Source organism: Wyeomyia smithii, chromosome 2 (genome assembly GCF_029784165.1).
Source record: "Wyeomyia smithii strain HCP4-BCI-WySm-NY-G18 chromosome 2, ASM2978416v1, whole genome shotgun sequence".
In the NCBI taxonomy this organism is placed as follows: Eukaryota; Metazoa; Arthropoda; class Insecta; order Diptera; family Culicidae; genus Wyeomyia; species Wyeomyia smithii.
In genome coordinates, this window is record NC_073695.1 from 82,656,555 (window position 1) to 82,672,585 (window position 16,031).

The 16,031-nt window shown below is 36.5% G+C and overlaps 2 protein-coding genes across 2 annotated transcripts; one reads left to right on the plus strand and one right to left on the minus strand.

Annotated features, from left to right (window-relative positions):
• The first annotated feature begins 1,073 nt into the window (after positions 1–1,073).
• LOC129724814 (uncharacterized) lies at positions 1,074–2,985 on the plus strand. The gene is made up of 2 exons (XM_055680008.1): positions 1,074–1,950; positions 2,005–2,985. Exons 1-2 carry the CDS (start codon positions 1,424–1,426, stop codon positions 2,759–2,761), a joined length of 1,284 nt encoding a protein of 427 aa, XP_055535983.1. The 5' UTR covers positions 1,074–1,423; the 3' UTR covers positions 2,762–2,985.
• Positions 2,986–9,009: 6,024 nt separating this feature from the next.
• Positions 9,010–11,368, minus strand: LOC129722010 (transmembrane protein 161B). The gene is made up of 6 exons (XM_055675181.1): positions 11,144–11,368; positions 10,523–10,980; positions 10,250–10,465; positions 10,071–10,187; positions 9,872–10,012; positions 9,010–9,811 (listed from the first exon to the last, which is right to left on the minus strand). The coding sequence occupies exons 1-6, from the start codon at positions 11,144–11,146 to the stop codon at positions 9,217–9,219; spliced, it is 1,530 nt and encodes a 509-aa protein (XP_055531156.1). The 5' UTR covers positions 11,147–11,368; the 3' UTR covers positions 9,010–9,216.
• Positions 11,369–16,031: the final 4,663 nt, after the last annotated feature.

Below are 16,031 nucleotides of genomic sequence, written 5' to 3' on the forward strand. Positions count from 1 at the left end.
AACATTTCGGAAATATTATACAATATTGGTGGATATATTTTGATAGTTATCGTTTATCTGTCACATTCATATCACTCCACCAGACTCCGACAATAATGTGCTGTTAAGAAGTTGTGATATAGGTAGAAGGGCGCCTCAAAATGCAACGATTAATACTTTGTAATATCGAATATTGGAAATATTTTGTAATATATCAACAGTGGCTTTGAATTTATTTTATTCACCATTTAATTGAATTATTTGATTGCACAACACTATAATTGATATTTATATTTTAATATTAATTTAATTTATATTTTAATATTTTACATTGCAGTTGTTGTTAAATAAAAAGTTTATGAAAACTTTAAGGAGCAAGAGAAGAAGATTGTTTGCGAGTATAAAAGCAATTAAAACTTTATTCAACAGTTGATATGGTCATTGCACCACGATCAACATGATAAACAAATAGATAGTGTTCTGAATGTTTTGCATGTTATTGGATCTCTTTTGTAATATTTTTTCGAATTTATTTTGTCCCAAGATAAAGTGAAACAAATTATGATGGCTTATAAAGTTGTTTTCTGAAAAATGGTACAAAGATAGATGACCTTCATGCAAGAAAGTTATCTGGCCAACACTTAAATGTTTACCAATTGTTCAGCTGTTTCAAATTTGGTAATGTTTTACCGGAATCGGTGCTTTTTCGAACTGTGTGTGCAGTTTATGGTGAAAGGGTGATAATTTTTTTTTAAATTTAATTTTCTGCATTGCTTATTAATTTTTGAAGTATATCATGAAACATGACCCTGATTTAAGTGAAATTTAATTACATATTGATATGATATAGTAAAATTAGGACGATAATTAAAAACAACCTTAAACGTTTTTGACGTGTAGAAGTCAAATGGGTCGCGTTCTCATTCCACATAGTTCTTTAGCTAAATAAACTCAGTTTTATATCAGCGTGCAGGCGCAGGCAAAAACAAAAATCTCGCCAAACATGTGAAAAGGGCCCATGTGCCATATGTAAACAAGCCACTATTTCACGTTTTTCAATAAATACAAGCTTAATCTACCCGTACAAATAAGATTGTTTGATCAAGAGTAAATTCTTTTATCAATAAAGCTTATTGGTAAGGGCAGATTTCGCTTGTATTAATCAAAAAACGAGAAAATTTGGCTTGTTTACATATGGCACATGGGCCCTTTTCACATGTTTGGCGAGAAATAAACATCGGCTGCAAATTATCGCTCTGTTGTCCTGATCGTGTTTCCGCTCCCGCCGTGAAAATTTCCCGGTGCCATCCTTGATTGCCGACTGGGCCATCCAACAGTGCGCTTGTGAAGTATTTTTATACAGTCGTCTGCCAGACAGTGTGACAGTGTTTTCAGGTAAAGCAAAAATTATCTAATATCTGCGGCACCTTGGAGGAACTCCGTAATGCGAAAGTACCAGCAGCTCGCGCTGGTTCTAATCTCTGTCAGCTGTGTGGCAATTTTACTGGTGTATAAAAGTGAAAACAATCGTCTCAAATATGTGCTAGAAGTAGTCAACATTTTTGGTCGCAACGATGCCGCTTCGTTGATTCGAATCGACAACAGTAGTCGCTCTAGGCCGGCACCGTACGATTTCGATAGCCCGCTTCCCGTTTGGCAACGAATAGGTAATGATGTATACGTGTACTCGGCCTACTGGCAAAAGAATGATCTGGAAGCTGGTGGAACGGTGGTCAGCTTGGCTGTCGGTTTAGATCAAGCCATTGTGAATTTCAAATGTCAGGTGCAGCATAGTGGAAAAGATGTGGTTACAGGGAAGTTCTTTTTCGATCGAATTGATACACCCACAGGATCTGTGGCGGCTCCGAATGGGGAAGTTTTTACTATCTATAAATTTCTTTGTAAAGTAAAACGAGATTTTGGCCACCCAACTGAAGTTGTTTTCACCGATTCTACGCACTCTGTCAAGAGGTAAAAAGTTTAGCAACGTAAGCTTCAAGATATCTAATCATTTACTGTTGTCAGGTTTATTCCGCTTCGAGTACTAGAGAGCAAATCAGTTTCACAAAAGATGACAATCACTGCCTGTGTGGATTTGAACAATTATCTGGAATTGGAAAACAACTTTCGTCAACCATCCGTTATTCTTCAATACTTCCTGCATCATCAAATCGTCGGTGTAGACGACTTTATTGTCTACAACAGCAATGCACTAGATTCGATGACGACCGCAATTCTGTACAATCACGGAATCAAAATCAATCTACTGCCTTACAATTTCCCCTTCGACTTGGCCAGTACTGTACAAAATCGACGCCTCATCGAGCTTGATTGCTTGATGCGAAACTACAATGCTGCTAAGTACACCTTCATCGGTTCGATCAACGAGTATCTCTACCCCAACTCTCGGCTTCGCAGTAACAACAAGTTCCTTAAGTATGTCAGCAAAGTGTCGAGCGACGTTACTCAGTTCACGGTTGCCACTCGTACCGTTTGTGTCGACGACAGGAAAAAGATCTTCTCCGACAACTTACTGTATGATGTGGAGGCACGTCATGAACGCCCTTTCTACATCTATCGACCACAGAACTATAATCGCACTGGATCTCAGGAATTAACCAAGTCACTCAATGTTGACCGAAATATAATGTTCGTCCATCGATACGTGGAAAAATGCGCCAGCAAATCGGATTCGCACGACTGGAGCACTGTACTGGATAGTGAATTCCTCCAATACGTCAACGAGATCGGAAAAGAGCTGAACAAATTAATCTATAGATAATTATCTCCCTAATACTTCTAAGTCGTTAATTTTGTTTTCAGGAGATTAAACGTTTTACTCTCTAATATTAGGGTGAAAATTCAAGAGCCTAGCCCGTTTCCATCCTTAGTGTACGCAAATTTTCTCGCACAAACAGCGCACGTCGCAATGCCATTTGCGCACAAGTTTCTGTAAGATAGGCCTATAACAGTCCGTACAATAAAAACCAAATTGTAATTTTGAAATCTTCACGAACGAATAACTTGATAAACTCAAGCTTTTTCAACGGTATAAATCTTATTATAATTAGCAACGATCGTAGGTCTTAGTTTTATACACTTTTGATACAAACGTAAGCCATACTCTCATTACTTTCGTCAGATTGTTCTTGAAATTTCGCTAAAATATTTCTTCAATACATTTCAAAAGTAACTAGAATTCAACACTCAAAATATTTTTCACGTTATGATTACCGGAAAAGTTATGTGAATATTTTCCACTGTCATCTTCACGTAGATTTTACGTGATTGTCATTTGAATTCATCATGATCTGGTGAGATGATTTATCCTGTGAATATTATTCAGTAGACATATGCGTTTCATGTGATTTTCACGTAGAATTTAACTACCGGCAAAGTGAAAAGCATTGATTAACGGATAGCTACTACGTTTTATAAAACGTATTAATTTCGATTGTGGTCTCCCAAATTCTTAAGAGAGAAATTAGATTTCAGAATTTTTTGAAATATGTTGCTAGTTAAATCGCACGGGCATGCAAAATTTCCAATTCGAAAATGGATTGAACGACATAAAAACTGACAAATATTAAGACATTCACCGTCTATAATTACTGTTAGTTGCTACTGTTTATGTTCAGGTAACTCCTGGATCTTTGAACTGAATCTGTACAAAATCTGTAAGCTAAAGATTCCATGTCGAATTATGGTTTTTCCTAAATCTCACTCATTGGCAAGCCATCGATGAAATCAATTTTATGTTCAGAGACCGAATTACACAACAGCTTCGCCATTTTGATTCTTGTATATTTTCGCACGGAGAGTTCATTCTGTTTGACGATGCCAAGTTCACGTAGATACTACGTGATAAAACATAGAATGCATGTGATTTTCACGTAGATGTCACATAAATCATGAAAACTGACAGAAAATGAATAAGTACAGGAAATTTCACGTAACAATAACGTGAAAAATATTTTGAGTGAAGAAAATAAACGATATTACTGATAACAAATCACATAGTTTTATCACAGACAGACAGACGTGCCTCTTCGAAGAAAAATCCTGAAAAATCTTCGTCCTTATTCGAAAGTGTAACACTCATGCGCCATCATGTGAGCTTATTGCCTACTAACTAATCTTCGTAAAACGGTTTTTGTCTTTGCTAATGGGTGTGCATGCATGCTTAAATCAACACCAGCGCAAATACTGACGGTTTTTGTCTTTGATAATGAATGTGGACGTTTGCTTCTAGCGACACCAGCGCCATTATTGCTCACTAAGCAAAATTTCAAAGTCTTCGTTATTTTTCTGGTCGATGGAATCGTCATCGAGTGGCACGTCTATTTGTCTGTGGTTTTATTGTTGTTTCTCATTTTATTTTGGTAACCCTTTCTCATACAAGGTGTTTGGGGTAAAAGTCCCCTAAAAAATCTCAATAAATCTATTATTGCCAAGTTTGTCGTCAGTCTACACACTTAGATATTATCACCGAGCACGGTAGAATACATTACCGAGATTTCAACAGCTGTGATCTCGGTAAAAATCTCGGCAATACATCAAAACACCGAGATTCTGTGAAAGCAAAAAATCAAAAGCCTGCCAAACTTTACCGAGGTTCTCGGTAATGTTTTGCCGAAATACTCGCAAATTTCAACTGCCAACTTATTACGAGAATTTCGGTGAAATTGGGTTGCTTAGCTATCCACGGATTTCCGATTTTTATATATCATCTGAAAGAGTGTAATTTTCTAAGTAAAACGTGATTTTTTTAAACTTTATATCATTATCCTTCGATTTTTAAATGAAGAATAAAAATTCGCTCTAAATCGCTACAATGACAGTTAGTATATGGGCGAACTGTCATTGTAGCGATTTCGAGCAGTTTTAAATTGTGATTTAAAAAGCGAAGGACAACGATAGAAAAAAATTTTAAATCACGTTTTATTTGAAAAATGCAGATCTTTTTAAACGATATAAAAAACTGATACATCTAAACAACCCAATTTACTGAGGTACATATTTTGCGATTTTTTTTAGATAACCCAAAATATGATAAAAACGATTAATTTTACAAATTATTTTTTAATTACTATGCAACTGATTCAACTAAACACAGTATTGGTACAAACTGCGGTATTGTATTGCATACATGAAATAAAGTAATATTGCGGTATTTAATATTTATCACTCTGCGACTTCCATCCTACGAAGTGAGTTGATAACCTACACAATTGGGTGAATAAAGAATGAAGAATTCTTGACTACTTTGTGATAAGGTCGTATGTCTAAACGTAAATAAAACGAGTGAGAGTTATATCCCTTGTACTTCACAAGCGTAAATCATCTCTCACTCGTTTTGTTTACGTTTAGACAAACGATCTTATCACAAGGTAGTCGAGAATTATTCGTTTTCTTTTTTCAAATATGCTTTTATTTTATGCATTATATGCATTAAAAAAAAACATGATCTGAATAAAACAGTGTATACTCACTTAATATTTTTTTAGTTGATTTGAAGCTGAACATTGTATGATTTTTCCATGATAACAATCAGCCGCAAAACCTGCTCCTTTTCTTTCTACACTCAAAATATTTTTCACGTTATGATTACCGGAAAAGTTATGTGAATATTTTCCACTGTCATCTTCACGTAGATTTTACGTGATTGTCATTTGAATTCATCATGATCTGGTGAGATGATTTATCCTGTGAATATTATTCAGTAGACATATGCGTTTCATGTGATTTTCACGTAGAATTTAACTACCGGCAAAGTGAAAAGCATTGATTAACGGATAGCTACTACGTTTTATAAAACGTATTAATTTCGATTGTGGTTTCCCAAATTCTTAAGAGAGAAATTAGATTTCAGAATTTTTTGAAATATGTTGCTAGATAAATCGCACGGGCATGCAAAATTTCCAATTCGAAAATGGATTGAACGACATAAAAACTGACAAATATTAGGACATTCACCGTCTATAATTACTGTTAGCTGCTACTGTTTATGTTCAGGTAACTCCTGGATCTTTGAACTGAATCTGTACAAAATCTGTAAGCTAAAGATTCCATGTCGAATTATGGTTTTTCCTAAATCTCACTCATTGGCAAGCCATCGATGAAATCAATTTTATGTTCAGAGACCGAATTACACAACAGCTTCGCCATTTTGATTCTTGTATATTTTCGCACGGAGAGTTCATTCTGTTTGACGTTGCCAAGTTCACGTAGATACTACGTGATAAAACATAGAATGCATGTGATTTTCACGTAGATGTCACATAAATCATGAAACTGACAGAAAATGAATAAGTACAGGAAATTTCACGTAACAATAACGTGAAAAATATTTTGAGTGTACACCGAAATACGAAAAAACTGTTAGTGAAGCACTCGTTATTTTAACAGTTCAGTTTTTCGGAATCTCGGTAAGAGATTTTTTGTTCGACGAAATCTCGGTTAAAGGTTCCAAGATTCGGTATTTCAGCTTACTGAACTCGGAAATTTTAGGGAGCGAAAAAGAGTGAATAAAGAATTAATCGAGATCTGAGAAAAAATAGTGTATACTCACTCAATATTTTAGTTAATCTGAATAATGCAGATTTCTCCATAATAATAATCAGCCACAAAACCTGCTACTTTTCTTTCTACACCGAAACACGTAAAAACCGTTAGTGAAGCACTCGTTATTTTGACGGTTCAGTTTTCCGGAATCTTGGTAAGAGTATTATTCAGTGGTGGGCACCATTCCGCTAATTCGCTAATCGCTAATTAGCGACGCTAAAAATCAGTTAGCGATTTCGCTAATTTTTGAGCTGGTTAGCGAAACTGTTAGCGTCGCTAAAATTTTTGCCTTCGAAACGCTAATCGCTAATTCGCTAAATTTTGTAGAGAAGCGACAAAAGAAATATTTAGAAAAACTGTGAATTGCTGATGGCGTACGTAAATTGCTTTTTTTTTCCTGTGTGGACTTATCACTGGGACCAGAGCTTAGATCTATTGTAATATTGCCCAGGTGTTTTCTGTACTCCGCACTTCATATAAGGCAATCCACGGGTGACGTTTCTTTGCTTGTACGTTTGTTATTGTTGCTGTTTTTCAAGCTGCAAAACCAAAACACGACCAAAACCGAAATCTTTTAATATCGACAATAATATCAAAAGTGATTTTTTATTGTTGTATTTAGGATTGGCACTCGCGATACTAGAGCTACCAATCGGATAACATTTGTTTTTCACGCTTCTGGATCCAAATTGTATCCAAGTTGCAACCGATCTAACATACATAAAGCTGTCATAAGTTGAAAACAGACTGAAATCAGCTGTTCGCAACTGTCTCGTGGATTGCCTTATTAGCAGTAACACTATTGAAGCAAGTGATACGCTTATCATTCATATCAGTGTTTTTGTGTAACTATTACCTTTCCGTTTCAAGCTAACTGCTCTACTATACCGAGCCTCTGTCCATCCTAACAATATCGCCTAGTTACAATTCCCTGGAGAGAACTTTCATATGTTACTCACACCAGTTTTATTATAATAAGGACTTATTTTTATTAGGAGGAGAGTCCACAGGGGTACTGTAGAATCCAGATTGAAGGAAGGGTACGTGGTGGGGAGCCTGAGAATAAACCTATGCTTAAAGTCCTTTGACAACCATATGGCCTGATTCTACTAAGATTCGAACCCACGACCACCCGCTTACCAAAGCGGACTCTGCAACCTTGCGGCTACGGAGCTCCCCTAATCGTAAATTGCTTCGAAAGATGTGTGGTGTACGGAAAAAGACCAAGTCAAAGGCTAAGGCCGATCAGAATTTTGATTATGTAAAGCGTACAGCGTGTTTACCAACACGCGCGAAAGCGATGCAAATAAATACCGCTGAGCTGGGCTCGAGCGGCAGAAGATTCTTGATACAGTTCGTTGATCTCTGATCCGAAATCCTTGGAGTTCACTGACCTTATTTTACCTAGTTGTGATATTAAAAGATGAACATACTTTACTGCGAAAAGTTACTTTTGTCAGTCTTTTTACCCTAGAATGGAGTTCCAGTTATCGTATAAGCCCCATGAGCATTTTGAAGAACAAGCTCAAGGTCTAGATTGAATTTTCGGCACACCAAGAACTTTTGTAAATTGCAATGTGCTTGAAATTTAGACAACTTTGGTTCTACTTTTTCGATTCAGATAATAATTGAATTTTTATGAAAACATTCCAAAGAGTATCTTTTTTTAATGCAAGCTAAATAACTTTTGATATTCTTGTTTTTACAAAATCAAGTATGAATACCGTTTCGTTAACCTCTTATTGTAAATAGCTTCAAAAAGTAATTGTTTTCGTTTGTTTTACCAAAAAAGATCAAAGTGGTCCAAATCTTACAAAACACGAGCAATAAATATAGCGATATGACTATTTACATATTGAAAAGTTAGCGATTATCGATTAGCGAAAGTTCCGCTAATGAGGGTTTAGCGTTTAGCGATTATCGAGCAAAAATTTCCGGTTAGCGGCTTAGCGATTAGCGTCGCTAAATTTTCGGTTAGCGGGGCCCACCACTGGTGTTATTATTCGACGAAATCTCGGTTAAAGGTTCCAAGATTCGGTATTTTAGTTTACTGAACTCGGAAATTTTCGGTTTGACGGGTTCTTTTTCGGTCAACGAATTGACGGTATTCCAGTAAACACATTCGGTTTCCGATTTCTCAGTAATTTTTTTACCGAACAACGGTAAACTAAAATGTTTTCAAGTAGTTCGGTATTTTACTTTACCGAGGAAACATGATGCAGTTATAAGCAGGGCCGGATTTAGATGATGGGTGGCCCGGAGCAAATTTGTTTGTGAGGCCCTCTTTTCTAAAAACATTTAGAGGTAACGTTGTGGAAGGTGACGAGCAAAAAAAAGGTCGCCCTAAGACTAGGGGGGGCCCTTGCATCGGGAGGCCCGGGGCATTTGCCCCCCCCCCTCAAATCCGGGCTTGGTTATAAGTGTGTAATGATAAAGGAATTCGAATTAATGAGAATGTACATAATATTTAAAACAATCCGGACTTTTCGCTTCGATTTATTTATGTTTAACTTACATTGTATGTAATAGTAAAAAAACTCGTGTGCGTCCAAGAATAAATCTCAACGGATTTATGTTTTCATTAGGTAGACTGTAAAAATGCACATTTTCACACTAAATGCTTGTTACTGAGAGGCGAACAAACGAAACACACAAATCGTTTTTATTTCATACTTATGTTTTGGTAAAGTATGACTGATAAACCATTCCTAGCGAAGTGGCAGCAAACCAGATAAAGCAGCACCACCAGGTTGCGAAACCCAGCACTCCCCGATAAACGTCTTTGGTAAACACTCCTTTCAGACTGTTCAGAGACAACTGAAAAGAATGCGCAGCGGACATAACACTGGCTTCATCCACGGTTTCTGCAAAATTGCTCTCTGTGGTCGCGGTTGTCGTCGTCGTTGCTGCTTCCATGGCAAGCTGGGTTTCTAAATCCGCTGAACATTCGTCCAGAGGAATTGCCTCCTTCAGGAAGCCAGTCCAAGTGTACTCACCTAATGTTTTGTACATTAGCGCAAAGTACAAACACATTAGAATAGGTGCTACGTACTGCAGTGTTACAACGCAAAGGTAGTAGAAAATAGAAGTAATTTTCTTCTGAAGATCCACATTAGTGATTCGACCAGCTTCCTTTTTCTGGTCCTCGATTCGATGGTATGCTAGATTCAGATATGCTTGTAGATATACTGGCATCAAGATGAACCGGAGTAAAACTGCGAATACTACCGCGGCCAATCGGATTGTTTCGAATGCTTCTGATGATAAACTAAAGAGAAAAAATAATGTTATATTGAAAAAAACAATACCAAGGATAAAAAAAACTTACAGTGGTGCGGGCATTCCGGAAAACACACGTACAGTAAGATAGTCTCGGCTCAATGGTTTGATCCACAGAACAACCAACAGAAAAGGCATAGCGAAACTTAGATTAAGCCCGAACTTGAGCCATACCCTATCTTGGCAGAGTCTAAAATATTTCACAAGGAGATAAACTTCTTTTTGTTAAATAAAAACAATTCACTTACTTCAACGAATCCCAATGCATTCTGGCCATACGAAGACCTGGAAATGTGAACAAAGCCCCAAGAATTCCACAGCTCACGGCTATGAAGAATTTAACTACAATTTTTGAGGCAGGGCCGCTGAAATAACAGAATTAAAATTAAAGTTATCTAAGATCTACATTTTTCATATCAGTACTCACGAAGATTGTAGTCCTTGTGATTCAAGGAAAATCGAAGCACTTTCATTGAAGCTCTTGTAGGCCCGATCCAGTCCCACCTCCAGGGTGGTCTCTGGTACAATCAAGATTATCATCGAAATCAAGAAATAAACAAATCCAGTAACAATACACGTTGATCGCTCGCCAATCGATTCTTCGCTTTGGAAATACTGAATGGTAAGAGATGCCAACAGTTTACTGCAATTAACGCTAATTAAAATTAACAGCACATACAAAATTCACCATTAAACCTACAAGGCGAAGAAAATTACTAGTAGACACCAGAGCATACTCAGGTTGAACTCTTCTTTCATTGGAAAGAAAAAGTGATAAGCCTCCGAGAGAATATAAACAATAGAGGCATATAGGCTGAAATCCACCATCCACTGATACTCGGTGTAGTATCTAAGATGAACGATGTCATATGGCGATATGCCAACGCTTTCTAGCTGCACATCCAAACTTCGCGGGACATGAAAGGTTGAAGGTTTCTCGCTGTGTTCAACATGTCCGTTGCCTCGTTTGTCTTTCTTTGATTTGCTTTTCTCACGTGGAACACCTGACAACTTTCGCAGTTCATCGTCCGTTGGGTGGAGGTAGCGCAGCAAACCGGTCGAGCAAAGAATCCACTTGGCGAGAGAAAAATGTGGACTCACTTTCTGGATTACACTGACCATGACCAGTGTAATGACAATTTGCGCCCCCAGAAGCGCCTGCAACAAGAGAAATCATGTTACATTTTATCGTATGAAGTGCGCACTAAGGGCAACATGCGGTATTACTAATCGAGAAAGCTCTAATAAGGATACTAAATATAGAACTAATTACTAAAAATAGGTCTTCCTCAATCGGCAAATGCACCTGGTTGTAACTTACCATTCTGTTTCAATTACAGCCGAACTTTTTGAATACTAATTTCAGCATTACCAATAGCTAACTACATAGGAATTCTAGGTCTACTATAATTAATGTTATGAAGTAGTTATTGAGAACACACTATTGATCCAGGATTAGTTACGCATAGAGAACTTAGCACTTAGCACTTCGGCTCTAATTAATATATTTCATAAGCTGAGATATTTAATTTTACTGATGACAGATGTTGCTGTCAAAAATCAAAACAATGGGTCGCGTTCACATTGCTATGGGGAAAAAGGAGTAAAACAGAGCATTACAAAACCAACCAAACCGAACGATTCCAAAGTGAATAAAAAAAGGTATCGTATTAAGCCTTTATAAATTTCACTTGACTCACACATCGGAATATTTAAGTGTAGAGCAGAAGGCCGAAAAACTGAACAATGATAATTAATTTAGCACATAACGAATCCTTTGAGTTGGAAAATAAATTGACGCAAAATCTGTGTTCTGTCCAAACCCATGTTGAAGCAACTGTTTTTTGAATTCACTGCCGGTGATTATAGCGCTATTGTTGGAAATATGGTCTTAACCTCTGTACATCGTGCAGCATGGGTTGCTGCACGGATTTTTGCATCATTATTTCTATACTAAATTTATTATCGAGTTTCTTCATTCCACCAGCTCACCTCGTTTTGACCCGGATCTAAGACGAGCAAAAACAAGACGCACAGTTCCCTGCATGTGACCAGCGTTGCCACTAAGTTTTAAATAATATCTGGCAAAACGAAAATAAAAAGTCTGGCAAAAATCTGGCACTCATTTTTGGATTAAATTCCTGGTAGAATAGAAAGTGACGAATTTTTTTTTGTTCTCGCCAGGTATAGGTAGGTTAAGGCCAGCCACGGCCCATCTCGCAGTAATGACCTTTTTGCGAGACGACGCGGATGAAATCTGGCAAATATCTGGCTTATTTTCAAATATCCGGCAGATTCTGAATGTTGGTTGTATGTTTGTCTGGCGTGCAAACAGAAATCTGGCTAAATCCAGATTTATCTGGCATACTGGCAACGTTGCATGTGACTGTAAACAAAGTCTAAACGCTTTCAACGCGTCCAAGAAACATCAACTGTGTCTGCATGCGTGTCATCGGTTAGGCACGTTTGACAAGACATTTCTGTAGTTGTTATTTTCAAGCTCGTATTTGATAGTTTATGCACATTACACACACACATTCATCATAATGTTTCTGGGAGTCGTTCGGGGGCGCCACATCAGTTGAAGTTCGCAAGGTATAAGAGAAGGTCTGACACTTGTGTCCCAACAAAAATTTGGGCTGAATAAAACAGCCAATAATTTTAAAATAGCTGAATAAAGTCTGCATACAGGTGAAACGGATTGCCACAACGCTCAGGTTGATTTATCAGCTGAACAAGCAATAAATTCAGGTTTAAAAAAACTTGTGAAATACTCCACGTAATTATTTAATTGTTGGTTGGTTAAGCGCTATTTCGATTTAAAAAATAGCTATTAGACAACATTTATCAAACACTAAACGAACTGGTTGAATAAACGCTTCTTGATACTTCCGAAGAAACATTTTTTGACTAAATAAGTGCTTTTATAATTAATCTCATTCAGCAGACGGCTGAACATAGGTCGAATAATGTATTTCTAAGTGTTTAATCAGCTTTTAATCAGTCGGTTTTAGAGAACTAAATCAGCTACCTGTTACATTCGGCTTCCTAAATAGCCGAACACGGGCTTAATAAGAAATAATTCAGCCATTTGAACAACTTTTATACATGCTGATCGATTCGGTAGAAGCGATTATTCATTCTTTGTACAGCTTGTAGAAAAACTCTTTTACAGCCAACAGCAGCTGTCTTATAGTATGAATAAGCGCCTATATGACAATTCCATGGCTAAAATTGTACATTCTGTTTTTCTGAAAAAGTGCTTTTTCAGCTTTATTAAAGCTACGATTAATATAATTCAAAACATTTATTCGTTTAAATTAGACAATTCTTTTATTGTATAGGCGAATCGAACACATCTAAATCTTTCGATTTTTTGCACTTCTGTTTGTATTTTTCATCGCTTATTTGTCTATTATTGTTAGTGAAAATTACCTTTTTAGTATCCAATTCTCCAATTCCAATTCCAAAAAAAAAGTATTCGAATCTCGAACTCATGCTCATGAGGTTCCTGTTAGAACGCGGTACCGATTCGTCTATCTTGACATACATGCATACGTATCGATTTAACCCGTATATATATTTCCAGTTTATTTCATGAACAATTTTACATTGGCTGTACATATACTGAATTGTAGCTGAACAAGCGCTTTAGCATTTGTATCCCTAATTGTAGAAATTGTAGAAATCATTGCTCGTGTATCCACTTCGTAAACAGAAACAAACAGTGCAAACGAAAAATAATGATAGTTTATGCAGCACGGCTAGCCGTACCCACTAATATTAAAATTCTACAGTGCCTTGTATTAAATCGACCAACTACAGAGGACAGTCACTTTGACAAAACGTGTTCTATCGTGTTCAAGGGATATGATACAAATGCTGAAGCGCTTGTTCAGCTACAATTCAGTATATGTACAGCCAATGTAAAATTGTTTACGAAATAAACTAGAAATATATATACGGGTTAAATCGATACGTATGCATGTATGTCAAGATAGACGAATCGGTACCGCGTTCTAACAGGAACCTCATGAGCATGAGTTCGAGATTCGAGACTGGCAGTAAATTAATTGGATACTAAAAAGGTAATTTTCACTAACAATAATATAAAAATAAACGATGAAAAATACACACAAAAGTGCAAAACATCGAAAGATTTAGATGTGTTCGAATTTATTTATAATTAAGACTATTATATATTTTGAATCATAGCTGTAATAAAATTGAAAAAGCACTTATATAGACTATAAGCCAGCTACTGTTGGCTGTTAAAGAGTTTTTCTACAAACTTTACAAAGTATGAATAATCGCTTCTACAGAACCGATCAGCATGTATAAAAGTTGTTCAAATGGCTGAGTTATTTCTTATTAAGCCCGTGTTCGGCTATTTAGGAAGCCGAATGTAACAGGTAGCTGATTTAGTTCTCCAAAACCGACTGATTAAAAGCTGATTAAATACTTAGAAATACATTATTCGACCTATGTTCAGCCGTCAGCTGAATAAGATTAGTTATAAAAGCGCTTATTTAGCCAAAAAATGTTTCTTGGGGTATCTTGTTATCTCGTATTTGCCTGAAATATTTCCAATTTCCGATATTACGAAATATTCATTGTTGCATTTTCAGGCACTAGTCTACCTATATCACAACTCCTTGACAGCACATTATTGTCGGAGTCTGTGGGAGTGATATAAGTGCGACAGATAAATGAAAAATATCAAAATATATCCACCAATATCGTATAATATTACCAAAATATTTCTCTTACAAATAAAGTTGTCTAGCCCCTAGGTCAAAACCCTTCAAAACCCTCTTATTCGCTCGATTTTGACCCAGTATTGACTTGACGTGCTGCCCGAAGCGCACCGTAAAATTTGTCAGTTTCAACCAAACCACCGCACGTGCTTGGTTCGTAAACAATTACTATCTGACAACTCTTTCTTACTTGCGTCGTAAATCGCGATGTCGTTCCTCAATGCCTCGGTAGATTTGCCCTGACGCATTTTAATAAAGAAATTCGCTATTTGGTTTTCCAAAAAACATAAAACCGAGGAACTAGACACCTTTATTTTCATGAAAAATAATTCGATAACATTACACGGCTATATATATTTTAACATTTATTTTTTATCTGTCATATTGATAGCACTCCAACAATAATTTGACGTCAAGAAGCTGTGATATGTATGGAGGGGTGCTAAAAATGCAATGAAAAACATTTCGTAATATTGAATATTTGAAATATTTCGCAATAAATCGAAAGTGTCTTGCCACAAGCACAAATCCAAACAAAAGTTCCTCGCTTGTTGTATTTCTGCACACCACTTGCAGCAAAACCTGAAATCTCGTGAACGGATCTTATTCAGCTGTTTCGAAAGTACTGACAGCCTTTTAATGTATATAGATCATTTTACAAGACGTTTCTGAACTTCTGAAACCAATTCATGAATGGAATTTTGACAGAAAGCTTGGAACCACTGACATAACGCACGTAATGCAACATGAACATCATCACGATCCGTGATACCTTTCAGCCTGTAATTGGTGGAGAGCCAGACAAAATGGTTTCAAGTAATATCTAGGACAGGACGTGACAAGAGAATCTTAAAATCAACCAAAGTTCTGTCAAAGTGAAAGCCCTCTATGATTGGTCGATTTTATTTAGCGCACTGTTCAATTTTATTATTAGTCGGTACGGTTGGCCGTGCTGCGAAAACTATCGATATTTTTTTACACTGTTTTTGCTTACCTAGTGAATGAACAGCGTTTGGTTCAACAATTTTTCGAAACTTTTTCATACACTAGACTGTGTAATGTCTATAAAAATCAACATTCGAAATATTATTCATGTTTTTGAAACTACGTATGATGAACAATAGCGGATTCATTTCTCGAAAAGCAAGACTAATCCAAAATTGAAATTATGACTAGTGCAAATAAATCTAACATATATCTTTAAATCAACTGAAAATTTAATGAGCAAGCTTTATCAAATAAATTAAGTAAAATTGAAATCCAGAACTTGGAAAATCCATGATATTGATATTTTCTTTATCAAAAATTTTTGGAAACACTGGAGCGTCGTGCCGAAAAATGAAAGAATATGTTTTATGAGGGCAATTTTGAACGAAAAGAAGAAAAAAAACTAGACGCCACTTGTCACGTCCTGTACTAGAGTAAAATGTGTGCGAATGACAGGCTTTTTTT